General features: G+C 41.4%; 1 protein-coding gene across 1 annotated transcript in view; it reads left to right on the forward strand.

Moving 5' to 3' along the window:
* The window catches only part of LOC137163750 (receptor-type tyrosine-protein phosphatase R-like), a 40,460-nt gene extending 14,098 nt beyond the window's left edge, over positions 1-26,362 (forward strand). Inside the window, exons 2-3 of the mRNA XM_067564028.1 lie at positions 1,154-1,458; positions 26,112-26,362. Coding sequence (XP_067420129.1) covers positions 1,154-1,458; positions 26,112-26,138 — 332 coding nt within the window. The 3' untranslated portion in view covers positions 26,139-26,362. The remainder of the gene's footprint in view (positions 1-1,153; positions 1,459-26,111) is intronic.
* Positions 26,363-27,556: the final 1,194 nt, after the last annotated feature.

Consider the following 27,556-nt stretch of genomic DNA (forward strand, 5'->3'; position numbering starts at 1 on the left):
AAAGTGCAATGGGATCTTCAGCAACCTCCATTTCACATCTCCTCACAAACACGATGCAGGCAGGAAGAGCAGTGATGCTTTGATTTCACACAATTCAAAACGAAGGGCTCGCCAGCTTTGACGTCCCATATGTCATTCTTTGGTCTGAAGTATATCTCTGTTTTTCTATAACCTTAATATTATGTGTTGCTTTGAGAATCCCACTTTATTTTAAATTGTCCACCAGCATATGTGTTTATTACACACAAGAAATAAGTTACCTCAAAACAAGATAACTGAGTTGTTTTGATCAAGAACAAAAGCATTATCTTTACATATAGGTGATGTACAAGGAACAAACTGTGTGGCCATTTTCAAAGTGGGGAGGGGAGGGGAGGGTTTTGTCTTCAATGCAGCCACAACAGATATATTGTAAAGAGGAGAGTAGAATTATAAATGTAAGCAAAATAGGGTGATATAAATAGAACACATCATAATTTATTGTTTGTAGAGGCCCCAGTCAGGGATCAGGTCTCCATTGTGCTAGTACACAAGAATCTTTGTGTAGTAATGTGCAAACTACTTTCTTCCAGCAGTGGAAGGATGATCCAGAGGGAAGGGCATTAATTTTGGATTTGGGATACAAGGGTTCAGGTCCCTGCTCTGTCACAAACTTCCTGTGTGACCTTGGGCAAGTCATTTAGTTTCTCCCATCCTCAACTCCTTATGTTAAAAAAGGTGATAATACTTCTCCACCTCCTCAGGGTATTGTGAGAGTAAATGCATTAAACATTGTCTGTGTTCAAATATTGTGATAATGGAGGCCTTATAAGTACCTAAGATAGACAGATAGAATTTGTCCCAGTGTGTGTGTCCTCTGTGTAGTCTTCGAAATGTAAGCATGAGCATTTGCCAGATTGTAAAAGAAAATTTGTCTTAAAGCCACATAGGAACCTCATCAAGAATGGAATCTGTCATACACAATGAAATAGTGTTGATCACCTACGAGTGTGGAAATGTGCATAGCAGGCTTTAAAAGCATCATTCCATATTCCACAAATAATCCCTCATAGGATCTATGCTACTCATTTCAGCAGATGGCTCTGTAAATCTGAATGGCCAAATGAGACTGTATTTTCATTGAAGTCACTGATGTTCTCTCTTATTTCAACAGGGTGCTTTTCAGGAGACAATGATCACTTCTTGGCAATTCATCAGCGGAAGAGTGGGAAACCTGTATTTATTTATCGCCAGGTCCAAAATGTTGAGAAAAGTTTGGATACAAACAGCCAGAAGATTTATAAACATGCTTTCCATTCCTCTTCCCATGCAAAAATAAGCAAGCTGCACCCTGCGATAATTGTTAAATCAACATTCCCTAGACCTGCTTATGACCCATCCCTCAATCTGTTAGCTATGACTGGTCAAGAGTTGGAAGTGGAAAATCTCCCGATTCCAGCAACTAACGTGATTGTTGTGGTAAGTGCATTTCTCTAGATCTTGATATTGCTTCATGTGCGTTTTTATCTGAGGTATCCGAAGTTCATATTTCTACTGCATGAGCTCTGGTCTTATGACTGCCTCTTGCAGCCCTCACATTGTACTCCTCATTCAAGTAAAGCTCCCTGTGACAGAGTGCTAGCAACAGCACCCTGATCACTGACATTGCTGCACTATGAATTAAGCACTTTCTGTTGGGAGATTATGAGCACCTGGGTGGTAATTACTAACAATGTAATTGGGATGATATAAGTAAAAGGAACGGGAAGCAAGGAGGAGCTCAGAAGGTGAGCTGTGCTATGGAGGAAGGCTGCATGGAAAGTTCCTGCTATGAGATGCCTGTGTTATGTTCTGTAGGTAAAAGAGCAAAAGAACAAAAGGTATACATGGGGAAAGGAGAAATGCTGGGGCATGTTTGAGTGTTAGGAGGCAGAGACAGGCGAGGCAGCACAACACACCAGATAGCTGAGAGTGTGCTCAGTGACCCTCCCATTCAGTGAGTGCTGTCATGATACGTGTGATAGGCAAATAACCAGACAGGCAGAATTTGGCCCTAGGTAGTTAGGGAATTCAACCTTTCTTCAGTTGTCTTAAATACCTTTCTTTGTGCTTCTCTCTTTGAATTTGCCCTGCCAAGCAAAGTAGTAGAACCCCCCCATTGCTGGGTGGGTTTTAAAATTAATCTGAACAAAGCACTAAAAAATGTACTTTAAGGAATAATCTACATAGTCAGGGAGATGGATGGGTGATCTAACAGGTTTTTTCCATCACTTCTGTGATGTGTTGCATAATTCCATAATGATGGTAAAGCAGCTATTTTAGAACATTCACGTTTCCTATGTAGCAATCAGGAGTTCTGAGTAGCATTCATTAACTGGAGTAGTCCTCTGGATGAAGCAACATGCACTGCTTAATTGGAGACCCAAGCATGCTGGGTGACCAGATAGCAAGTGTGGAAAATCAGGACAGGGGTTGAGAGGTAATAGGCATCTATATAATTCAAAGCCCTGAATATCAGCACTGTACTTTATAAAATCGGGACATCTGGTCACCCTACAAGCATGCGACCCTTTACTAGGTGAGCTAAAGAGAAACTCATCCCCCATGCAAGGTGATAGGAGCTATGGAAAACTTTTCTCAGTGGCTAGTTAGCAATTTTTTTTCTCTGGATTTCCTGAACCATCTGCTGGGGATTTCTATGGGAGCTAGGCTGGGGAAAAAGAAGCCTTTGATAGTAAAGTGGCAATGAAACAGCTCTGTGACTGTCTGACCAAGGAGGAAGGGACTGGGTTTTCTTTTTACTTTCTAATTTACAAAATTCATCAATTCACAGTGGGTCTCCTGGTCATTAGTGATAAGATTCAGCTATAACTGTACGACTAATGGTAACAACCATTATATGAGTAATTCCATAAATTATTTTGCAATACTCTTATGAAACACGTTCGATTAAAAAACACGTGTTTTTATGGTGATCAAGTCATCTTGTTATACTATATGTTGGCATCTTAGCAGAAGGTTTCAAAATGAAGATTCCTGACTAGGCCTTGGCTATTTGACTCCTGCTAGACATTCCAGGTGCATCCAGGTTGTGCTGAAAACTACCAAGTATGTGCTCATATTCAGTTGAGGTAAATGGAATGCAGATAGTTGCTGAAGATGAAGAAGAGAACCAGCAAAAAAGGGGCTAATTTGGATTTATGAAGAGTTTTATAATATAGCAATTGATGGTTTAAAATATATTTCCCCAGGATTAGCATCTCAGGGCCAGATTCTGTGCTGATTTGCACCCTATTCAACTCCAGTTTGATGCTAGGTATATAACGTATGCAGTGGACAAGAGTCAGCTTGGGGTTATGCCAGTTGGCACATGGAAGTGGGTTGTAGCTCAAAGTGCTGACAACTTCACTTCACTGGAGAAATATCATCTGTTAGTGCAGTTCCAATAGTGAGTGGTGCTGATCTGGTAGTAGAAGTGGCCAGGCCAGCTGATGGATACATTGGTTCAGCCAACAGGTTTCCCATGAAACCTAACTGCAAATTAAAGCTTCCTGCCCCTTTCCGCCAAACCAGCAGAACCCCTGGCAGCACTGCTTGTCATCCTCGGGAGGTGAAGCCCTCACATAGATACAGTTGCCCATGCAGGTGTAAGCAAATTAAGCCCAGTATCTATAACACCATTCATCTTAAAAGGTGTTAGAACCTTACAGGGAACTTGTATCAATTCTGGGAGACTCATAAGTCTCACGTCAGGATGGCGAGACCACACCAAATGGTCTGAGGGAATGCAATGCTTTCAAATGGATGGCATCCTATTCACTTTAAAACCTGAATACCACAGGTTTCAGTTGGCAGTTTTTATATAACTGTGCTATTAAATGTTCATTAGGTGACCTTAGTCCAGAGCCTTGCTGTTTTATTTGTGCTATGAAGAATCTACCACTGTTCTGAGCCCTCCTGTCCTGACCAAGAACCATTTGTGCTCTAGACACAACAGTGAGAGCTAAGCAGCCTTTGCCATGACAGTTTTCACTTGGCTTTCTGAGGGTGTGTCTGAGACTTATTGTAATGTTGTCTTTTAGTATAAGGTAGTCAGAGCAGTATATCTGTATCTGTAGAAGCACTGAGAGATCCAACATCCAAATGAGCTTAATCCTACTATAAGAATTTTCATATGGAATGCCTTCCACCATAAGGCAGCACTTCAATTGCAGGGTGCCAGTCAGAATTCAATCAGACGTCAGCTATTTGCAGGATATTTCACATCTAAATTTTCTCATGTGAATTTAATACTGAGTGGATTTCTACATTAATGTCATTTGTAAAGGATTTGGTTTGGTTTTTAAGCATTTATAGCATTCCCTCTCTGTTTATAACCAGCATTTGCTGCTTGTTGTCTTTTGGGTTTTGATCATTTAGGGCAAGCAGCAACATTTGCTGTGTTGCCCTTGCCGACCTTTTTGTTCCAGCCTTTAGCTACGCTGTTGGTTTCTCAACTTGAAAAGTCAATTGCTAATGTTAATGCTTTCTGTAATCTAGTTACTTGACTAGTGCATGCTGTGATTTAGTAGGAAAGCTTGGGAAGGGGGGTTATTTTTTAAATAAATCCGTACTGTCACAGCTTATTGCACAGGAGAAAACAAAATTAAATCAAATTTCAGCAGTTTAAATTCCATTTTCTGCATGGTAGGGGCAGGGAAGAAGAGTGACTGAATCAGGAATGTAGAATTAGGAGCAGGTGGAATTCTTTGTTAGACAAAGACCATCGAACGAGCAAGTTTTGTCCACATACAGCTAGTTCCTTGAAGCATGTTGGAAGCCAAGAATTATGTGTGCAAAAGAATTGTTTGGGATTCCATCAATAAAGGAGCTGCATTCATGAGTTATCTTTGTAGTGAACCTGGGAAAATTGCTGTGCATGTTTATCTGGGGAAGGAAGAGGAGGCATCTATTTTCCAGGGGTAAATGTTATGTAACTCAAGGCTTTCTATCACAGGAAAATGCTTGCCTTATCTTATGCTTCTAGCCTTTTTGTTTGTTTTTAGGAACAATAGGGGCAAAACAAGAGCTTTCAGAGGGGCTTTGGCTGTTGTATAACTATGCCTCACCGACTCAGTCTGACTGTTAGACCATATGTTCCTTTAAGCATTACCAGCAAACATATGAGAACAGCTGATTGATGGTTTTATGTAAGGGATTACTTGTTTTTCATACGGCCACATTTTAAGTGTCCTATTCACCAGTGTTTATTTTGTAACTGAAAAAGCTACTTATTTATCAGTCAAACAAAAATGCATGTTTTCAGTCTTTGTGTGAGTTTGTTCATTTCACTCTTGATTCTCCAAACTGAGATGCAATTCTTCGGAGTTCTGCATGTGTAAGGTATATGCTCAAGGTGAGTGCCACCAGGGTCAGTGCAATACACAGAAGGCAGAAATAGTACATAGATTAAACACTTGATGCTGCTCTCTGGCACACTTTTGAGTAATTTAAACCCTGTTTTGGCAGAACTTGGAAGAAAAAGTAAAGGACTAATAGTATTGATTAATCAGACACAGTGTAGGCAGGAAGCCCACAGGTGTCTTCTCAGAGCCATGCCAATGCATCTCAACTCTAAATATTCAGTCCTAAATCTATCCCAGACTGATTAACAAATGCACTGTGGTGTTTGGTTTTGTGATGTAGATAAATATCCACTAGAGATTGGGCTGAGACCATCAGATGCATTGTCACTTGTTTCCTAGACAGGTTTCCAGAGATGAAAAGCTAATGCATTTGGTCATTGCATTCATTCTTTCCTTTCCTCCTTCATTTCTCACACACCTTATTCAAGATGCCAAAATCTACCTATCTGCCCCTTAATTAGTACCATGCTGCTCACTGTAGCGTCACAATACCTAACAGAATTATAGGTTCAATGAGCATGAATATCCTCTTAAGTGCATTCATTACTCCAGCCATAATTCAGTAACTCATAGTTACTGTCACCTCCTCTCCTCCGGCCACCATGATACCAATGTTGCCCCCATGTCTATCCATGCAAAATTCAGTGTTAAACTAGTCTTTTTGCCTTGCTGTTGATCTGCCCACACCTCATAAACACATGCACCCTCTGAATCCTTCTGTTGGTTCCTCATTTCCCACTGCATTAAGCTTAAGCTCCTTTTCCTCACCTTTTAAGCCCCTATACACCTCCGTTCTCCCTTCTTATATTCTCTGGTCTTATCACATTGCCCCACCACATCCGTTCTGCTAAAGATGCCTGTTTTTCTAATTCTTCATCCTTTCTTACAAGCAGGACTACCAACAGGGGAGGCAAACGGGGCAATTATCCAGGGTCCCGGTGATTTTAAAAGGGGCTCAGGACATGAGGTGGCAGGGTGAAGCCTTCCCCTCAGGGAGGCTAGCTCCCCGTTCCGTCTCCTCCGCCCACAGTTCACCCCTGCTCCATCCCAGGCCCTGCCCCGCTCAGCCCTGTTGCTGCTGCATCCTTCCCCACCAGTCCATCTCCACACGTGGCCCCCCTCCTCTCTTCCACACCCTCCTTTCCCTGCTCACCCCTCTGCCATCGCTCACCACATGTGTCCCTCCAGTCCTCTCCTGCTCTCCCCCCCACCACTGCTCACTATGTCCCTCCTCCTCCTCCTCCCCTCCCCGTTCAGCCCCCCTGCTGTAATTTGCCACCTGGGGGAAGGGGGTGTGAGAAGAGAGGAGGGGACCGAGCAATTGGGTGGGAGGAGGTGGGCCGAGTAGGGGCGGGGCCTGGGAGTGTGGCCCTAGGCGGAAGAGGTGGGGCAGGACTGTTCTGCCCTGGAGCCTGGAATTCCTGTTGGCGGGCCTGCGTCCAAGTCATCCATTTGACATGGAATGGCCCCTCTGAACTAGTCTGTGAGGCCACTACCCTCTCCTCTTTCAAATATTTCCTTGAGTCCCACTTCTGCTGGTATAGCTGCAGGAAATCAGCCAACCAAACAGTGGATAGATCCAGGGGGGAGCCCAACACCAATACTCTTCAACGATTTGGACCTGTAACTGTCCCCACTCAGTGGAGATACTGGAGTGCTGTGGCAACAAACCTTTGTTCTGCCATACTACATGTAGAGCTGGCTGAAAACATTTTGTAAACTTTTTTTATTTAAAAAAAAAAAGGGGGGGGGGGCTTTTTTCCATAAATATTTTTGTGAAAAAATTTCACTTAGTGTGAAATTTTCCCGTAAAAGTCTCAATTTCTCTGAGATTTTTCTTTGAAGTGTTTTTGTTTTGAAACTTTACCAGAAAATACTTTTTCCCAAGCAGCTCTAGGTCTGTGGCAGTGTGCCAGGTGTACTGTGAGTCAGGGGCTAGAATTTAAGGTGTTTCAGCTGCTAGGCCCTACAGGTTCTAACCCCTGGGTGAGTCCCAGTAAAGCACTCCAGTAATGGCTTCTGCCAACAGGCTACTCCAGCATCCACTGGCTGTCCTAGAACCTTCCTTCTCCTGCTTTCGGGCTGTTCCCCAGTATTCTCCCTCTGCTGTTGGCACCCTGCTTCCAACCTACTACTTCTGCTCATAAGCAGTACCTAACTCCCACCCTATCCTGATTCCCTTTGCTACTTCCTTTTCCTGCTCTCTAGGCATTGTGTCCTGGCAAGATGTTGAAGTGATTAACACAGAGCTGGCCAATCCCTTTCCCACTAGCTGACTCAGGGCTGGGGGAAGGTACCAAATAATGAGCCAGCATGTTTATTACAGAACCTGTGAAAGTATGGATGTTTTTACTGGTTCCCTCTTAATGGCCCAGTCCCTTGTCACATCTTCTCCTAAATTAGACTGGTAATAGTGGCTTTGTCTGTGTACAGCATCTAGCACAATGAGGTCCAGTTGGTCATTTTGAGTGCAACTGGAAAATACAGAGTATTGCCAACTTCAAGAGACCAAAGATCAGGAGTCAGACACTCAAAATTTGTGATATCGCACGCCCCCCCCCCCTTATGATTTTTTTTTTTAAATCACTTTTTTTCCCCTTTACTTTGTCTTTTCACTTTTTAACTCTCCTGTATTCTCTGCCAATATGGGTGTGCTAATGCCAGGCTGAAAAAGTCAACCTTTAATGCACCCCTCTCCCTGGCTGCTCAAATGGAGACTCCATTTACCATCGCCTCACACCTATGATAGGGGAAATGACATCCATTTCCTATTACTGTCTTGACCCAGCAGCAGCACTGCTCTGCCACCTGCTGCCCTGGGACTTCTCTACTTGGAACCCAGCAGCACCAATCCTTTTATTCCATGCTCTCCTGCCTCCAGCTGCTCCAGGGCCCTCTCTCTGCCATAGGACCATACATGAAAGCCAGGCTTAGTGGCAGGGCAGGTCTGTGTTCTTGGCCCTGAGGCTCTCCCACAGAGCTCTGCCCAGCCTTGAAAATCGCAGGATCGGAGGAGCTTTTTGCATCATCGTGACAGCTCTTCCAGCAGGCAGCAAAATCCCTTCACTCGCAATCAGTTCATGAAGGTTGGCAACACTTCGGTACTGTTTCTCCAAGCTGCTCGGAGGCCACGCTTCTTCCCCACCACTACCCCCAGGCTGGGAAGTTCACCATGTCCTGCCCCCCTGTTCAGCAAAGTATACCAAGTCCACTGACTCTAAGAACCTGTAAAGAAGAGGCAGAACTTTCCTCAGAGGGTGAAAGCCTATTAATATGTAGAATGAAAAAAGAAAGTAAAATGCAATGCTGCTCAGGAGAACAAGCCATCCGTAAACTGGCAGCTTGGCCAACTGTGGAGCAAGAAGCCAAGCTTTAGCCTGTGAAGCATGACAGAAAGTCAGATGTCATTTAACATGTGAGTCCTGATATTGCAAGCTTAAGAGAAGAAGTGGTACCATGGGGAGGGAAGGGGTAGTAAATGGACTATTGCATCTCAACAATGACTTCTTGAAGAGACCTTTTGAGGACTCAGATTGGTGAGCCCTGAAAGAAATTAGATGGGATCATCGGAAGAAAATGGATCTCTCATTTCTAAGATCATGTTCTTGTCCTTTCTTTGTTTAACATGTCAGACAAGTATTGCACTGATACATAGTGAAGTTTTGAGACCTCTTAATAACTATAGTGCTGAATTGCTAATGAGCTCTACATGTTAGTCATACAGTAAGAATGAGGACAATTTTATCAATCACTTCCATTCATGTGATTGTAACTAATTTCCTGGTGTGTCTACTTACATTTTTCAGCCTTGGGCCCAAATATTTTCTCTCTCTCTCTCTCTCTCTCATATATATCAAACCTTCAAAACATTTTGCCCTCAAACCTAAGCCCCCACCCTCTAATGTTCCCCATTACTTATCCTTTTCTTGAGTAATTGTACTAGGCATAACATATCTGCAGCATGCCTTCCAAGTAGCTCTTAATAGCCTCCAGCTCTGTCATTCTGGATTTTATTTGTATAAGGAAGTTTGGAGTTTGCATTTGTTGTCCTCATTTGCTTTCTGCTGCCTTCTGTGTGCTTTAGCTGGAATAATTGTATGCTAAATGATTATTGTGGTATTGTGTTTGCTGTCAGTCTTTGTGGAAGATGTCAGAAAAGATTGTGAGGCAGTAATGTGCACAAAAACCTCCACAAGACACATTTATTTTTATTTTTGGAAAATGTTAATAGAATGCTAGAGGAATAGTCCAGAACATGAAACACTTTAACTGATTCACTTAGTGCTGGGATTCTGAAAAGGATCACCCATAATAATCTGAGTATATTTTCTGTGTTTGTTCTTTGCAAAACTCAATTTGAAACAAAGGTGGTAATCTCTTTCTAAATGCCCAGCTCAGCATCTTGTGTAAAACTGTCAAGTTCTTCCTCACTTTTCCTTCATTTCTTACCCAGGGAAATGCCCGTTGAAGTTACTTGGTGTTTTTCATGAATATGAATTAAATGAAAACTGAGTAAGGACTTTAAGATCTGGCCCCTGGTTGTTTTTGAATTTTGCATTTTAACTTTTTCTTAAAGGGGAACTGTGTTAAAAACTGTTTAGCGTTATAATTACTAGCTCTATGTATATATAGTGACAGCAGGGTGGTTCCATAAGGGGGATGGGCATCATGGACTCACACACTGCACTGGGGTTCCTAAGCTGCACATGGATAGGGCCAGACAAGGGGGACAGAGGATCTGTATAGCTCTTCAAAGCCTTCTTCCTTAGCTCTCATGGAAAGGGCATATAAGTGGTGTTGAGGACCAGCTTGGCCATTGGGCTTCAGTAGTCTTCGGGAGGATAGGGGGGAATAGATTGCCTTTTCTCCTGCACCCATACATCCACCTGATGCCTGCTCTAGCTATTTGGGCTGAGGATGAAGTGGCTGAAAAAGTAAATACAAGAGGTAGATCTTCTGTCCCCTACTTTGGCCTTATCTGTTTCCTTACAAAGCTACACCCAAGGAGCCCCAGTCTAGTGTGGTCCATGCTGTCTACCCCCCATATCCCTTATGGATTAGATCAACACTGCTTCACCATCCAAGGAGACCTTGCTTGGCAGTGGAGGCAGATTTTTTACCCTTGGTGAATAAATCAAGTGCATACTCCAAATGGTCTTATACCTGCAGTGATGTGAGTTCAGTGTTTCTCCTGTAAGAGCTGATGGCCCCACTACCACATAAAACAGATTAAGGGAGGCAGCATCCTGCCATATGAGGTTCCATATTCCTATGTCTATATTGCAGGTGCCCACCCATCTTAGCACTCAAATGAATGAGATCTCCAAAGGCACTCAGTGTAATAATGAGTCCCCCATAAAAATGTTAGCATTTGTCTCAAAAATATACTGCACACTCGTTTATTTGAGGAATGAAGAGTGAGGAAGCACATATAGAGCTTTGCATTCATCTCTTCTATAGCCCATGAGAACTACCTTTGTGGAAAGCCAAATTCCCCTACAACAACACTTAAAAGGTAAAGAAAGGGCACTTAGATGATGAGACAGCATGTGTTTTCTTATCAGTAAACATTTTCTTGGCTCTCGCAGTTCAGCCCGTGCACTATTCCCTTGGTTCTTCACTTTAGATAGTTTTGCTAGGGCCCTCAACAGATGACTGATATATAAACACACACACACAGACAAATTAGTCATCTTTTAAAGGTTAATAATGTAACAATTTTAGCATGGCCTTTTAAAAAGGAAAATACCCCATGTACTCACTTTATTACGAAGCTATCAACGTACAGTATTTTGTTTAAAATATGGTGCTGTTTTCAGTTGTAGAAGCCAAAGATTAGGAAATAGAAGAGGATTTTGTGGATGAACTTTTGACTTCTTAAAGATCAAATATTAGTGCACTTTGGCATAATGGAGAGTGGCTGAAGTATATGTGGCTGGTCTGTGTTTAAATGACAATACTGGAGTCTGAAATTGAGCACAGCTGAGAGGAATGGCTTGAATGAGTTTAAAAACTATCACATGGCTGTGCATTGAAACCTTTTTTGAAAGCCCTGCAGGAATGTAATGGTTAAAGGAATGGTGAGTACCAAGGGAGGTAGGCATAGAGGTACTGAGCCTTTGTCTTTATTTTGTTCCTATAAGTGCTTAAGCAATGTTATTTTACCCTTCTGTTGCCCTTCCTTTGAAGGTCATTCATGACTGACGATTTGTAATGGAGCTAATTCTCATTTGGCTCTGCTCCACAATAAGCTGGCGGAAAATACTTTGGGAGTCTGGGACCAAGTTGATAAAAATTTTCTAGTCCAGTATGTGGTAAAAGTATCATGAAAAAATTGCAGCTACACATGAAGCATTTATAATAATATAAAAGCATTAGAAATTATAGGAGGTGATTGTTACTGTAAATTATAGCTTTGTTTATTTAAATACACACTGAAACAGACTTTACATTTTCAGCCTTTATTAGCTGTTAGAGAAGAATATTGGAATACCTATTTTATACAGTTTTAACGGAAGATGTGCATTTTCTTTTGTAATGATCATGTACATCACTGTAGGACTGAAATCACAGACAATAAAAAGATTTTTAACATTTATGATGTGCTAAACACTTTTGTTTGATTTACACATCACTTCCTGGATTTCTTTTAGTTGTTTGCCCATTATCCTGTTTCTATTAGTATGTGGTGGTGGTGATTGAAAATAATGGGTTTTCCCTTTGTTGGGGCTAATTATATTAATAAGGTTCTCCATTTTAAAACCTGCTTTCACAGAAATAATGAATATTTGTATTATGGTAGGTAGTGCTGTGGTGTTTATACAGTTATGCATTGGCCAAACAATGTGCTTCTAATGTGCTTATTTTATGCTGCATCTAACATAGTGGCTAAATGAGAGTGCCGTTCTGGAGGCTAATAATTACCTATCACATATGGTAATGATGCTTCAACTTTAGATATTACCCAATTTATGTTTATATGATGCTCTTAGTTGACAGGCCATCAAAAATATGGGTATTTAGGACCAGAATGGCCTAAACTACTGCCTCGTTCTTTTATTCTTTTCATTCTTCTGGCAAGCTAAGCCTGGAAACAGTATAGAACAGAAAGTCTTTGTCTCAAGGTGAAGGTGATGTGCGAACAGAACACAAAGCATACAGTGTTCCTAGTGCCCTCTCGCAGGCTTATTTGGGAATGGTGCTGCAAGTAGATGTGAATCAACCTACTTGTTCTCAGTGATGGTACATACAAGTGTGGGAAATAGAAGCAATCAAATTAAAGGGCAAATTAATAATTATTTATTTAACAATTCTTTCTTTCTTCCACCTGCCCTGTATCTGTCTTGTCTTTTTAGGTTGTAAGCTCTTTGGCCAAGAGCTGTCTCTTACTGAATCTTTGTACAGTGCCTATCACACTAGCAATTGCCATAATATAAATAATTAGCAAAAGATTGACTGAGAAGTCTTGGGAACATCTCTTCCACAGACTATCCATATTCCTGTTTAGGACAAGGGAACGTTCACCTGAAAATATAATGCACCACCATGGAGAGAGAGATGGTGAGAGAGAGAGAGAGAGATTTACTTAGATCTGGTTTTGTTCTTTAATTTTTTCTAGATTTGTCTCACTAAAAAGCACAGGTTTCTAATATTACATGGGTATTACATGGGTATATTAGGAATCTATATGCTAAATTTAAAAACTCATTGAATGTTTAGCTTTCAAATGTTACTCGCTGAGAAACTTTCTGAAAATGGATATAACCTTTATGAAATAACTGCAACATGAGTCTTTCAATAATGAATGATTTAGAAAACATATGGATACATAAAGTAGAATAATAAATGTACCCTATACAAAAGTAGGACATCCATAAATCTTTTATAACATCTCTGCTCATCAGTTCTTTGCTCTTTGATTCTTAATTGAAAGCCAGGGTGGATATTAGAAAAAGTGAGTCTGGTAGTCTGATAACAGGCAACTTTCAATTAAGCACTAATTAATTTTAGAAGGCTGTGGGTATGATATACCAAAAATACATACAGAGCAGTGCTAGTTTAGTTGTGGACTTTTGTTTTAATTACTGTCTTCATCCAGTCAATGAAAATTATTCACATTTTACTTATAACAGATATTGTGGTATGATACAGATTTTAGTGAGCAAAATGCTGTATAACAAAAAACCTTCCAAATATTTCGAATTACTGCATGTAGGGTAATAAAAAAGAATGATAAGTATTATGGTAAGTTCAAAAGCAGTTTTCTTTTTAAAATAGAGATGTGGAAGGGTTAAAATAACTACCTTTGTTTATGCAGGAGATCAGACTTAATCATCAAAACGGCCTCCTGGCTTTAAAATCTATGACAATCTTTAAAGTAGAATGGGTGAATGCTGAATTGTGTGTGCACGTGCATAAACAAAAGGAAGAAAAGCAAACATTGTTTTCATTTTTAAACAAACTCTAACTATCTTTTCACTACTGTACTGTTTGCCTTCTTGAATCTCAGTCCATTGGGAGGAATAACCAAAACAAAGAATTTTTAGCAAATATTGTACAACATTTACAGAAAGCAAATTACGAATTTGCAATCGCAAATATTTTCATGGGAAGTCTGATTGAGTCTATGACTTTCATTGCATCAATCAGGGATTAAAGAGTTTATCAGACCAGTTAAACAACTCAAATTTGGAATATTCAAAGCAATATCCGAACTAAACAGTTTAAGATGTTTCCATAAAATATTCAGACAGTTTTTGAACAAACAATTAATTGATGGATATTATCTGTTTGCAGATAGCCTTTTATCTTTTTTATAAGTTAAGTTTGAGACATGTATTATATCCTGTGAACAGTGTACCCAGCTATAGCTAGGGCTTATGCAAATAAAACCTTTTACGTCTGTAGAATACAATGACTTTTTTTGTTAAATGTAAAATAATGAAATGTAATCTGAGTACACAGCTCCTTGGACTTTGGAAAAATTAAATGTTTTAAAAATATGTATCTGCTACTAAACTTGAAAAGAACCTCTAACCCATCCTGGCCTCAGTAACTTACTGTATGTCATCAATCCTACTTATGTTTGACCAGATATGATTGTCAGAGACTGCAAAGACTATTACATTTCTTTTTGTCTTTATTTGTTGACTTTATTTACTGTTTTAATTTTTCTTTCCATCCATTGCTCTTCTGTTGTTGGGGAATCAATCTTTGACTTCTCATTATTGTCAGTTTGACCGTATTATTACCACTGTAGTTTGGTCAGTTTTCAAAATGCCCTGGACTGAAGGGAAGTCTTAGGGCTTGTCTACACAGTGGAGTAACATGCTCCGTACGGGTGAGGTTTCTAAAGTACACCAACATGTTGTGCATTAATTTGTCTGTGAAGACTCTACTGGTGTGCACTAGAGGTTCTCAAGTGCACTGTAACATAGTACAGTTTGAAACAGCACTACACTAAGTGCATTGCCTGGGTCTACACTTGACCATGAGTAACGTGTTAGTGCACTTTAAAAATCACACTCAGTATATAGTGCATTACCTCACCTTGTAGACAAGCCCTTGGCTGGTTCTTCTGGCCAAAAGTTTGTTCTCGTGTCTTTCTTTCTTTGCATATAATCCACATCTATGACCATTTAAATTTTATTCCATGTGAAGGTCTTACTTCCCCTCTGCTCTGTCCTTGGCTCCCTCTTTCCTCTTCATCTATCTTATCTCTAGGCAATCTCATGCTAAATTATCCCTGAAAAGCATTTTTTGGGGCAGACTATATACAACTCTACATTTCCTTTGGTATTCTCTCATCTCTTTGTTTACCACCTCTCCACCTGGTTTGACTGTCAATTTCTGATTAGACCATCATGTCCTCCTTATGATTGGGCTCTGCACTGTAAGTGGGAGTCAAGACATGAGAATAAGGCTGGCCAGAAAACAAGAACTGCATTTTGTGAACATTTTCAAGGGTCCAGAATCTGGTTTTGGTTTTTTTCCATATCAGAGTGAAGACCTTTTGATATTTGTCATGAAAAAAATGAGAGAGACAGATAGTCATGCCAGAACAGCCAATAGCCTTGTGGGAAAAACATTCCCCAGGAATGTGGGAGATCTTGGTTTAAGATCCTGTTCTGAATCCCTGTTTGTGCATGCACTTTATATCTGGTTTTGACCATAAATCCTGGACCTAAGAAGCCTCCCTAACATAAGGTAGATGTACAGCTGCATTCTATGGCAGTCTGCTTCCCAGCCCATAGAACTTTATTGGTTAAAATAATATTTTTTCTTTCCGCAGTGTGGAAGTCCCCCCAACCCAGAAGGAATTCTTGTTCTGTACATGGCACTAGCCCACATATAGTCCAAAATATATTATGTATTAAATGTGTTTATATACGGGGACAGAAAGGGAGAAAGATTACCTACTCAGTAGCTAATACCAGAGTGACTACATAGGCTGACAGGCAGTGAGTGAAACTGAAGCGTGGTGCATCTAGCCCACTCTCATGTCCTCTGTTTGGATAGATCACTTATTCATCCAAGGAAAATCTTTTAAAAATCCTCCACGTATAATGGGTAGTCATTTTAGTCAGAAGCATTAATGTCAACCAGACAATGGTTTCAGCCAGACTTGCACTAAATTACTTCTGCATTGTTCATTCTTTCTTGAATAATATTTTCTACTGGGACTTATGCTATTATACTACTGATATGAAGGCATGTGAAATTAATGAGAATTGAAGTCCTATTTGACATGTCTTATTTTGCTCATTGTAAAAACTTCATTTCTGTATATGCAAGCAGAGGTGTAACGCATTCAGAGACACCTTGACACAGCTTTGAAATGCCACTTTTTTCCATTCACTTTCCCCATTGCCACCCACTCAAAGCATTTATCTTAACTCCTTGCCACCCTCTCTTTATCCTCCCCCCACATCCCTGGTGGCTTTCGTAGAGTTCCTCACCTCCAGAAATCCCACCCCCAAATTTCTAGTGAGTATGTTCCTTTCTCCACTCCTTCCCCCAGGATCCTGGTGATACTGACCTGACCTCCCCCCTCCCACCCACATTCCAAGCCTCTGGAGTCCTTGCTCCTTTCCTCACCAGCCCTTTGGTTTCTCTGGCCACTGACTTCGGTGGCTCCACCATTTCCTACTCTGAGTTCAAACACTTAGTAAGACCCAAAATATAATAAGATATTGATATTTTGAAAAATATTTCTGTCTTTTGTTCTGTCTTCCCTCTAATATTTAGGGGAAGTTCCCACTCCCAATTAGTGTGTGGTTTCATTTCTGGTTGAAAATTCAACCTAAAATGCATACATACAAATGCAGGCCTTGCCTACCTGGCTGCTTGGAGTGGTCCTCCACTCGGTCCTTTCTAACTGCCACACAGTCCTTCTCCCCATCTCTCCTCTAACCATTCAGATACTCTTCTCACCGTCTACAGACCACACTCTCCTCTGACTTCTCAGAATCCTCCCCATCTCAGCCAACTACCCTGGTCTGCCTAGTATCCTTGTTCCATGTCGCCGTCCTGCCCCTTCCTTCCTCCTTGGTCACCTGCTCCTCTATTTACAACCCTCCTGCCCTCCTAACATTTCATTTTTCAACTTTCTTCTTTCCTGTCCCCCAAATTCCCTTGGACCTACATTGTCCCTGATCCCCTTAAAGTTTCCCTCTTGGCCACCTGCAATACCTTGATTCCCACATGTACTTCCACCCCTCCTCTCATTCTGTTCCTTTCACTCTGTCCTCTCTGAGCTACACAGCTTGTATGGAGACAGCCGTCCTCACTGAAGGCAAGTGGGGTCCAATCCTTCTGAGAACAATGGGAAATAGTTTCCATGCTGATTCCATGAGCAACTTAAAAAATCTACCCCAAATTACAAGACTCATGATAATGTGGTGAGCGTTGGCAACTCTGTTCTTGATATGAAGCTGTTGCCAAGTAGGTGTCCTTCCCCATCCCTGATGCCTTTGGCACCCTTTCCTTCTCCCCCACTTCCCCTCCAAGTCCCTCTCCACAAGACCAGTAAGATCTATGGATACATAACTGATTAAACAACATCAAACAAAGCGTCACTGTTAATAGAACAATGTCAGATTGGAGGGAGGTCTCAAGTGGGGTTCCACAGGGATCTGTTCTGGATCCAGAGTTATTAAATATCTTCACTAATGATCTGGATGTAGGAATAGAGGGCATACTGATCAAATCTGCAGATGACACAAAACTGGAGAGAGAAGGGTTGCAAACACTTTGGAGGATAGAGCTAAGATTCAAAGGGATCTTGATAAATTGGAGAGCTGGGCTATAGGCAACACAATGAAAATCAACAACAGCTCATGAAAGGTGATACACTTAGGGAATGTGATGAGGTGATTCCCCACACTAGCCCTGCAAGAGCTGAATTAGGCCAGGTGGGCCCAATTAGCTAATTAGGCTGCAATCAGGGGAGATTTAGGATGGAGGCAGCTAAATCTCCATCCTAAAGAGCCCTAGGGGCTCCTTAGGTTGGGCCTGTATAAAGCTGGGTAGTTGGCTGCAGAAAGGGGGTTTCCGCTGCTGAAAAAGGCTGCAGGGAAGTAGGCTGTAATCATTCCCTGAGTAGGAGTTGGAGGCTGGCAAACCCAGAAACAGGGGGGAAGCCAGACATGTAGCAAGAAGGCCAGGGAAACTGCAGCAAGAGGTAAGACTGTATAGGGACTGTGGCTGCTTGTTATAGAGAGTGGGCTTGGGTTCCCCTACCAGCCACAGGGGAGTTCCCCAGAAGAGGAGGTGTTTAGTGACCTGGCTGGAGGGCCAAATCACAGAGAGGAAGCTGCAGACCCAGGAATGAGCAAGGCAGCAGAGTAAGACAAGACAGGAGAAGAAAACACTGGAGGGAGAATGCAAGCTGGCAGAGCTAATTTCCAAGATGGCCAGCAGGAGCCACTGCTCACAGAGAGTGGATACCATGGCAAGGAAGAAAAAACAAATGCCCAAATACAGAATGGGGGATAACTGGCTTGGCGGCAGCAGCAGTGCTGAGAAGGATCTGGGAGTTGTGGTGGATCACAACCTCAATATGAGCCAACAATGAGATGCTGTTGCAAAAAAAGCAAATGCAGTTTTGGGTTGCATTGACAGAGGCATAGCATGCAAGTCACGAGAAGTGATAGAACTGCTCTTCTCAGCACTGGTTAGGCTTCAGCTGGAGTAGTGTGTCCAGCTTTGATCATTGCTTTATGGAAAGCATGTAGAGAAACTGGATAGGATCCAGAGGTGAGCAACAAAAATGATCCAAGGGATGGAATGTGAGCCATTTGAGCAAAGGCTGAAGGAACTGGGTATGTTTAGTTTGGAAAAGAGGAGATTAAGGGGGGACATAATAGAGGTCTTCCAATACTTGAAAGGCTGCCATAAGAAAGATGGAGAAAAATTGTTCTCTTGCCACAGAGAGCAGGACAAGAGGCAATGGGTTCAAACTACAACACAACAGATTTAATTTAAATCTCAAGAAAAACTTCTTAACTGTAAGAACAGTAGGACAATGGAACAAACTGCCTAGCGAAGTTGTGGAATCTCCTTCCCTGGAGGTTTTCTAAAAGAGGCTGGATAGCGATCTGTATTGGATGGTTTAGACAACAAAACCTGCATCTTGGCAGGGGGGTTAGACTAGATGACCCTTGCAGTCCCTACTAACCCGGTGGTTCCATGATTCTATGATATGGGAGAATGCAGACTCTTCTCTTTTGGCAATAGTGGATGGCTGCTGCAGGCTTCTCTAGACATATGGACTTCAAGACTACGTTTATACTGATAGCGGCAGAATCGCCACCACCAGATTGATCTTTCTGGATCGATTGAGCAGTCAGTGAGACCCACTCAATCGATCAGGAAGTCGACTGAGTAAGTCCACCCCCTCAAGTAGCGTAGCGCTGCGTCGACGGGAGCGCTGTTCCTGTCAGCTCAGCGCAGTGTGAACAACGCGCAAGAGGGAAGCAGAGCAGTCGACATCAGTTACGCAAACTGCTGCTGAATCGCGCGGTAAGTGTGAACCAGCCCCAAGCAATGCAGGTGCTGTTGGAATGAGATAGATGCCCATGAGTTTTTTAAATAAAAACAACATCCTGACATAAAAATATAGGCAATGGATTCTGAAAATCTGGTGAAATCAAAGCCAAAATGTAGCTTAATTTTCAGGATGCAAGTTCATAGCTCAATAATCAGTTAAAGGAGAAAATATATTTTGCTAAGAAAAGCATAGTTTGAGTTTACTGCTTGATTACTAAGTAAAAGAAACTAAAGAAATGGAAAGAAAAGAGTCCTCTCAGCTGAAGTAGGTACTGACTTAGGGTTGCCAACCGTCCAGAATTGTACTGGAGTCTCCACTAATAAAAGATTAATCTTTAATTAAAGATTGTCGTGATGAAACCTCCAGGGATACATCTAACCAAAACTGGCAATTGTAACTGACATAGGATTAATTTATTATCAGTTGCTTGTGTCCAAGGTCAATTCGCAATGCTAAAATCCCTTCTTAAGACTCTTTCTTACATGTCAGCTGCTGTGTAGGTTAAAATTTTACACTGGAATTAATTCAAGAAAGAAACTTTAAAAAAATATATAGATAAAAGTTTAATAATGCCATTTTCATCCACCAGGTGTCCCTCTGCTCACAAACAGCGTTATACAGTTTTCATGCAAGCACCTAATTGCTTGTTTAAAGAGAATTTACACCCAAGCTCCATCCTTACACTACCTCTGTTTATCACTATATTCCCAGACCAAACTCTTTGTTAGATATAAGTAAGGCTGTGAATAGATAGCAGTTATATTAAAACAACATTATTTGAAAGTTGTAGTTATACATGTCTGGAAATGTGGAAACTTAACTAATTTCCTAAATCAGCCTAAATTTTGACCTTGTAGCAAATATGCCTGCATCTATTCAACAACCACTTCCTTAAATCAAACTTTGTCTAGTACTTTATCCAATAGAAACAACACAACTCAACTAGGGCAACTATAGTAATATATATATAGAGAGAGAGAGAGAGAGAGAAGGCCAGAGCTATTAGAATTACCATTACTGAGTTTTATAATTCTGGCTTGTGTTGATCATGGAGGCGTGATGAATTACCATAAGACCAGATTCAAAGCCCACTGAAATCAATACAAAGACTTCCTTTGACTTGAGGATTTTAGATCAGTCTCATACTCTTGGTACCAAGCTGCAACCTACATCCTCACCCTTATTTATCACTACAATTTCAGCTGCCTATTGACAGCGAGGATCACCAATAGCTCTCCTGTTTCTCTCCATGCACACTCATGCAACAAAGTTGTCTCATAGCCACCCTTCCGCTATAATTTATAGAGCCAAATTGATCTCGTTCACCCTCTAAAATATTACCGTCTGGAATCCCCATATAGATCCATAACTGCAAGCACTTATTTGTATGAGTAGTCCCATTGGACTCAATAGAACTAATTATGTGTATAAATGTTGCGTGACTAAGGGTAAGTCTGCACTCTACCACCACCAATGTAAACATACCTTATGGTGACATCTACATTTGCAAATACACAGTTACATGTGCATCATTGTGCTATAATACCACTATTGTCCACATCTGAAGCCCTGCAGCATGTTCATGAAGGAGAGAGCATAACCCAAAAGCTAACACACATGAAGAGTTGTGTATGTACATGTACATGCTTCTGCTCTGACATGGCCCTGTAGCTGTTCTACAGTGCAGTGTGGATTAGGGCAAGGGCCATGTACCAGGGCACAGATATCGATAGTCCTCTGGGGCCATTCCCATAATGCACTGATCCATTTTCTGCTTAACCTCTACCAAAAGGAAAAAGATCTCTAATCCCTCATTGCCAGTGGCAGTAGCAACCTGTACTGAGAGCTTCAGATCATTTCTCCCATGAACTATATTGATCAGTACAGGCAATCATGGATCATGTTCCCAAAGCTGCCACCTGGTCTCTGGAGCACATCCGGGTGCTGATCAGTGTGTGGTCAGAGTACACCATCCTCCATGACTTCACCCAGATCGGCAGGAACATTTCACAGAGGCTGAAGGAGGTGGCGATCACCAGTCTCCATCCCACTGCAGGGAGCACATGAGGCACCTCAGCCTCCTGTACCAAAGGCTGAAGGACTCCAACTACTGCTCCGGGATGGACCTAGCACGTGCCCATGCTACAGTGAGCTGGACCAGGTACCCTCCAGGGCTGTGAGTACAGAGCCTGAAGTGACTCTCAACCCTGCTAGCCTCCTCATATGATGGGCAGGGTGAAGAGATAGCAGAGGCCTCAGAGTAATTCCCAGGAGAAGAGGAGCATGTGATTCTCATGTCTACCAGATGGACCCAATTGAGGAAGCCCCACTTAAGGAGCCTAAGGAGGACCCTGAGCTGCTGCAGGAACCAGAACCTGAGGCTGGTAAGTTACAACACACCTGCACGCTCCCCAAAAAATCGCCTCTTGCTCCAATAATCAAGGCCTGATGTTGTACCCACCCCAGTAGCACCCTGACATTGTGCCTCAGCAACACATGGCTGTAAAGCAATTACTGTATTGAAATCCTGTGAACTGCTGTAAAGCATTTAGTGGCAGCTATCACCGAATGTGAACGAGCAGCCACTGTGCCCCTGAATGTCTGTGCATTTCTTGGACAGCGCTCTGGCAGCAATGTAGTCCCTGGGCCGCATGGACAGAGAGGAAAGGGAGGTTCTAATATAGGAGGGGCAGGTTCTAAAAGGACCCAGTGGGGAAAGAACCGTTTTAAGACACTTGTACAGAGACACAATACCACCATTTCCCCTGTTTTCCCTTGCCCTTATGAATGGTGGCCACGCACGGTGGGGGTGGCTGATGGCTTGTGTGCGGGCAGACCAGGTGTTGGGCTGATCATGGAGGCATGACAGATTACCAGAGGTCAGATCTGATTGCTGGCAGACCAGGTGCCAGCTCATGCCAAGGCCCGTAGGCCTCACTGAACACTGCTGAATACGTAGCTGGAGCCAGGCTGGCTCACCAGTGTGCCAGTATCGTTAGCACAGGTGTTAGGTTTATAAAAATGTGGTTAGTGTTTAAACTTTTATGAAACATTTGTAAGTTGCAGCATGCATTAATCTCACTTATAATATTGGTATCCCATGTTTATAAATGAGGTAATATTTAAGTGTTTGCTCTGTGACTGTAAACCACGGATCAGGATAAAAGTATTACCAGGTATGAAATACTAGTTTGCCACAGGAGGTCTTATCTCCTGCCCAACAAAAGAATGCCATAAACACTAGGCAAACCATTGTGGAACATAAAATGACATAAGGCTTTGCTGACTGCTCTCTCCCCTCTGCCTCCCACCTATGAAGAGGAGATGTGTGTTCCATCAGCTTGAACTCTGAAGGGAAGGGAATAGAAATCCCTAACAAAAAGGAAGTGTATCTCTCTGCTGCTTGGACTTTGGGAGGGCAAGATACCTCAATATAAGCAATAGATCTCCAGCTGCTTAGCCTGGGTTAGTGCTAAAAGACATATAGAACTTGCATATTACAGCAGCTTCTGTCACCGTTCACAGTGTAAGACTGTGACTTATTTGTGTGTGCATGTGTGCGCACACGCCTTAACCTTGTAAATAACTCCCATTTCCTTTTCCTAGTTAATGAATCTTTAGATAGTTTATTATAGGATTGGCTACAAGCACTGTCTTTGGTGTGAGATCTGAGGTGCAATTGACCTGGCATAAGTGGCTGGTCCTTTGGGACTGGAAGTAACCTGAATATTGCTGGGATCTTTAGCGTAAGGGTCCATCTATCACAATGATAAGCTTACCTTGGTGGCAAGATGGATTGGAGTACCGAAGGGGACTGGCAGTGACTCCATATTAAGGCTTTAGTGCTTGAGGAGTTCACACTTGATAATTGGTTGGTGAAGTCTACGTATAGAACTTAACCAATTTGGGGTTTGTGCCCTGCTTCTCAGCAGTCCGCCCTGAGGTTGGTACTCATGCTCTTGAGCCACTGAAGGACAGCTTGACACCTGCCTCGGTCTAGGAAGGGAAAGAGAGCCATTTGTCTGCCTGAGGAATATTATAGCAGTCCATTCTCCCTCTGACCATTTCAAATGTTTGTTACTGTCCCCAGTCCCTGGTGTCCGGGCTCTCACCACATTGAGCCACTCTACAGAAACCAGGAGAAGCATGGATGGGTAAAGCATCTGCTCCAGTGGTTACACAAACACAATGCTGTTTCCCTTAGCAGAGGAGGGGTGAAATGCTTGCAGTGCTAATCCAAAAGTTCAGAGAAGAAAATATGCTTGAAGTGTGACTTCTGTTTCCTTTTTCCTTCCAGTGCTATTCTTTGCAAACAGGGGCTGGAATTTCTGTTGAGGGAGGAGGGATTGGTAGGTGGGTGGACAGTCTTTGTTGTTCTCTGTTCATCTTCCATGAGAACTCTGTCTGCTAGCTTAAAATACAGTCAGTTTCCACCCAAATTGCCTCCCTGTCCTATAAGCCTATTTCAGCAAATGTTTGACTTCTGAACCTGGAACTGGTTTTCAGCTGATCAATAGCAGGTGTAGCCGGCTTCCAAAGGGTAATAGCCACCTGCATCAGTACTGGTATGACTTTTGGAAAACAATTTGTCTGGAACTGAAGGTTGCTATAAGTTGCTTGAACAACTCCATGAAGGTCTGATTCTTCATCTGGAAGTTGTGCAGGCATTGGTCATCAACCCAGGTTTCCAAGATGATGTGGTCCCACCACACCATGCAGGTTCTCTGGGACCAGAAACAGCAGTTCATCCATTCGAATTCCAGCACTCAACAATCTGTTTCATGGGATGCCAGTGGATTTTCATTCACCCTTTCGTGTCTCAAATGTTTCTCAACCCATTCCATCCAGGATCCAATACATTGGTCCCATGAGCAGTAGCAGGAGCACAACCACATCATCATGGACTTGCTCCATGTTTTCAATGCAGATTGACAGAGGGGAGAGATGACTGGGGCTGTAGTCACCGTATGTGTAGTGGTGGTGGTGGTGGTATAGAAGGTGGTGTACAGTACCAGCAGCACACAGCAAAGTGATTCCCAGAGCATCTCCTGAGATGCAAAGGACTCTGGGATACCGTCCCTGAAATGGTACCGCTACTGTTGCATACCAAAGAGGGGCAGTGTGGGCATGGATATATCTCTGCATGGTGTATACCTATGCCCAGCACACACATGTTGACATCCAGTGCGAATATGGGTACATGAGCTAACAGTACGTGGACAAGTGCCAAGAGAAGCATATACATTTAGACATAATCTGCGTGTAAGTTTGCACAGGAATGAGGCCTATATTTGAATCCTGACAGGCTAATATAAAATGTATGGACACAAAGGGGAGATACAGGGTCAGGATTTGGGGAATATAGAACCCCTAATTATGAACCTCCTCACTCTGAAATATATGGAAAGAAATATACATTTCTAGGCTTTCAAACATTTGGCGGTTTTAGTTACAACCTTTATTTTAATATTTTTTGTTTATTGAACCAATGTCTCTTTACATCTGTAAACAAATGGTATTTGTACAACAGAACATATGTATTGTTAATGAAGATTTTTACTGAGATATTTCCATAGGTTTTTAATTTGTATAAAATACTTTTTATATGGCATGTAAAAATTTCCTCATGAGCCAAATACAACAAACACAAGGTCCAACCTTGTAAGTTCTTAACGCCTGCTAGTAGTGCTTTTGACAAACTTCTGTTGAAAGATGAGATTTGATGATGATGATGATGATGATGTGATAATTGTCATTATTGAACATTTATATTGTTAGTGTGTGTCTATGAACCTGATCCTGCAAATATGTATGTGAGTAAATTTACTTATCTGAATACATTTTCAGGATTGGTCCCAAAGATATATATGGATTTATCCTTCACAAGGTGTTTTTTTTAATAAGATTACGGGATTCTGCTGTATAAGTACTACAGGCTTGATCCAATAAGGTAACATTAGTGGGGTTGAGAGTGCTGAGTATATTGTGAGACTGAGCCCCTTGGCAATATATTTTTGTTAATGTTTCTGAACTAATTGTTCTCTTCCAACAAATATACATCTCTACTAATTAGCCAAAATTAAAGCACTCTGAAAAACCAGACATCTTTATCTTCCTTGGAATATGTCGGCATGTTCAGAATTTAGCTGTCTTAGCTTTAGATCTGAACTAAAAAAGGATTTCTTATAGCAATCACTGCCTATCTATCCACTGAGTGTTTGTGTGAAATAGTTTCTAAATGTTATGTTGCATGTAAACTTTGATGTTTGACATTTTAGTTGTAAAGTTGTCTTCCTCTCCAGCAGACAGCTGGGCAAGAGAGACAGCAATAGGACACACAGTGATAAAAGGAAACGTTAGCACAATAGAAGAAGCTGTGAATAATTTTTTAAGGTCTAAGTACTGCATTAGGTGGTGGCCTGCGAGTTCCCGTTCATATAAAAATACAAAAATAATTTAATTTTAAACAAGGTTTTTGGCACTAAATTTTAAAAAAATTTTAAGATGGTTTGAATTCATGATGTGCTTCAATTTTGATACAAGGAAGCTTTTAGGGAAAAGGTTTAATGGAGATAAAAGCTTTCACATTAGTTTGTTTTAGTGTAATAGTGTGAACTAAATTTAATTTCAATCCAGTGAGCTAATTATATATTTTAATCCTGTTATTTTATTTGCAGCTTCCTGGATTATCTCTAGCTCTCTAATCTCATAAAGTGCCATGTTTCTTAAACTGCATGCATGCATCGGGGAAAGCCATTGGCAGGAAAAGAGCAAGAGACTGCAAAAATTCATTCACAACTTTCTTAATTTGAAAGTAGTAGTACGAATCAGCTACATATACATCCTGTAATGAAGTGTGATTATGTAAGTACTTGTAATTTTGAATAAGCTTTTTTGTTTAAATATAAAAAGGTATTCTAAGAGCCAAGGAGTTGCTTAGCATTATGTTCAATAGTATAGAATTAATTCTGCCGTGGGCATATTTAGACAGATGTTGTGCTCTGTAGCATATTGCACTGAATGCCAAATAGGCAAATATCTCAAAAGGATGCATGGTAAACTGTTCTAGTCTGCAAATACCCATCATAGCTTGTACAGTTCATTGATGCCCGTTAGATTTAGAGAGCAACTAATTATTCCAATAAAAATGTGGTCAGTTTTGTTGAACTGAAATGTTAATTTAACTGTTCTAATCTCATATAGTATATACCATGTAAACACAAATCACCCTCAGCAGATTCAGCGATGGCCTCTTCTTGACAGCTTGCTTATATAAATAATCTTTTACATCAGTTAAAAAACTCAGTGCAGTGACTTGCTGATGATAATTACTTCCAGTGACATTGTGACACTTATTTTTTTTAATCAAGCAGTGGTTTATGATGAGTGCTAACAGTGGGTTCACAATGAAAGAAAAGAGGAACTACTTTAAATAACAATTTACATGCACATTTATTCAACAATAGTCAGGAAAAATGAGTGAATAATTTAAGAACATAAGAATGGCCATAGTTGGTCAGACCAATGGTCCATCTAGCCCAGAATCCTGTCTTCCAACAGTGGCCAATGCCAGGTGCCTCAGAGGGAATGAATAGAACAGGTAATCATCAAATGATCCATCCCGTTGGCCATTCCCATCCTCTGGCAAATGGCAATCCCTGCCTATCATGGTTAAAAGCCATTGATGGACCTACCTTCCATGAACTTATCTAGTTCTTTCTTGAGCTCCCTTCTAGTCTTGGCCTTCACAACATCCTCTGGCAAGGAGTTCCACAGGTTGACTGTGTGTAACGTGAAGAAATATTTCCTTTTGTTCATTTTAAACCTACTGCCTATTAATTTCATTTGGTGACCCCTAGTCCTTGTGTTATGAGAGAGTAAATAATACTTCCTTATTTACTTTCTCCACACCAATCATGATTTTTTAGACCTCTATCATATCCCACTTAGTTGTCTCTTTTCCAAGTTGAAAAGTCGCAGTCTTATTAATCTCTTCTCATATGGATGCTTTTACATGCCCCTAGTTATTTTTGCTGCCCTTTCCTGTACCTTTTCCAATTCCAATATATCTTTTTTGAAATGGGGTGACCAGATCTGTATGCAGTATTCAAGATGTGGGCAT

This window comes from Emydura macquarii, unplaced genomic scaffold (genome assembly GCF_026122565.2).
Source record: "Emydura macquarii macquarii isolate MOO-44397 ecotype Brisbane River unplaced genomic scaffold, CSIRO-AGI_Emac_v2 contig_2636, whole genome shotgun sequence".
In the NCBI taxonomy this organism is placed as follows: domain Eukaryota; kingdom Metazoa; phylum Chordata; order Testudines; family Chelidae; genus Emydura; species Emydura macquarii.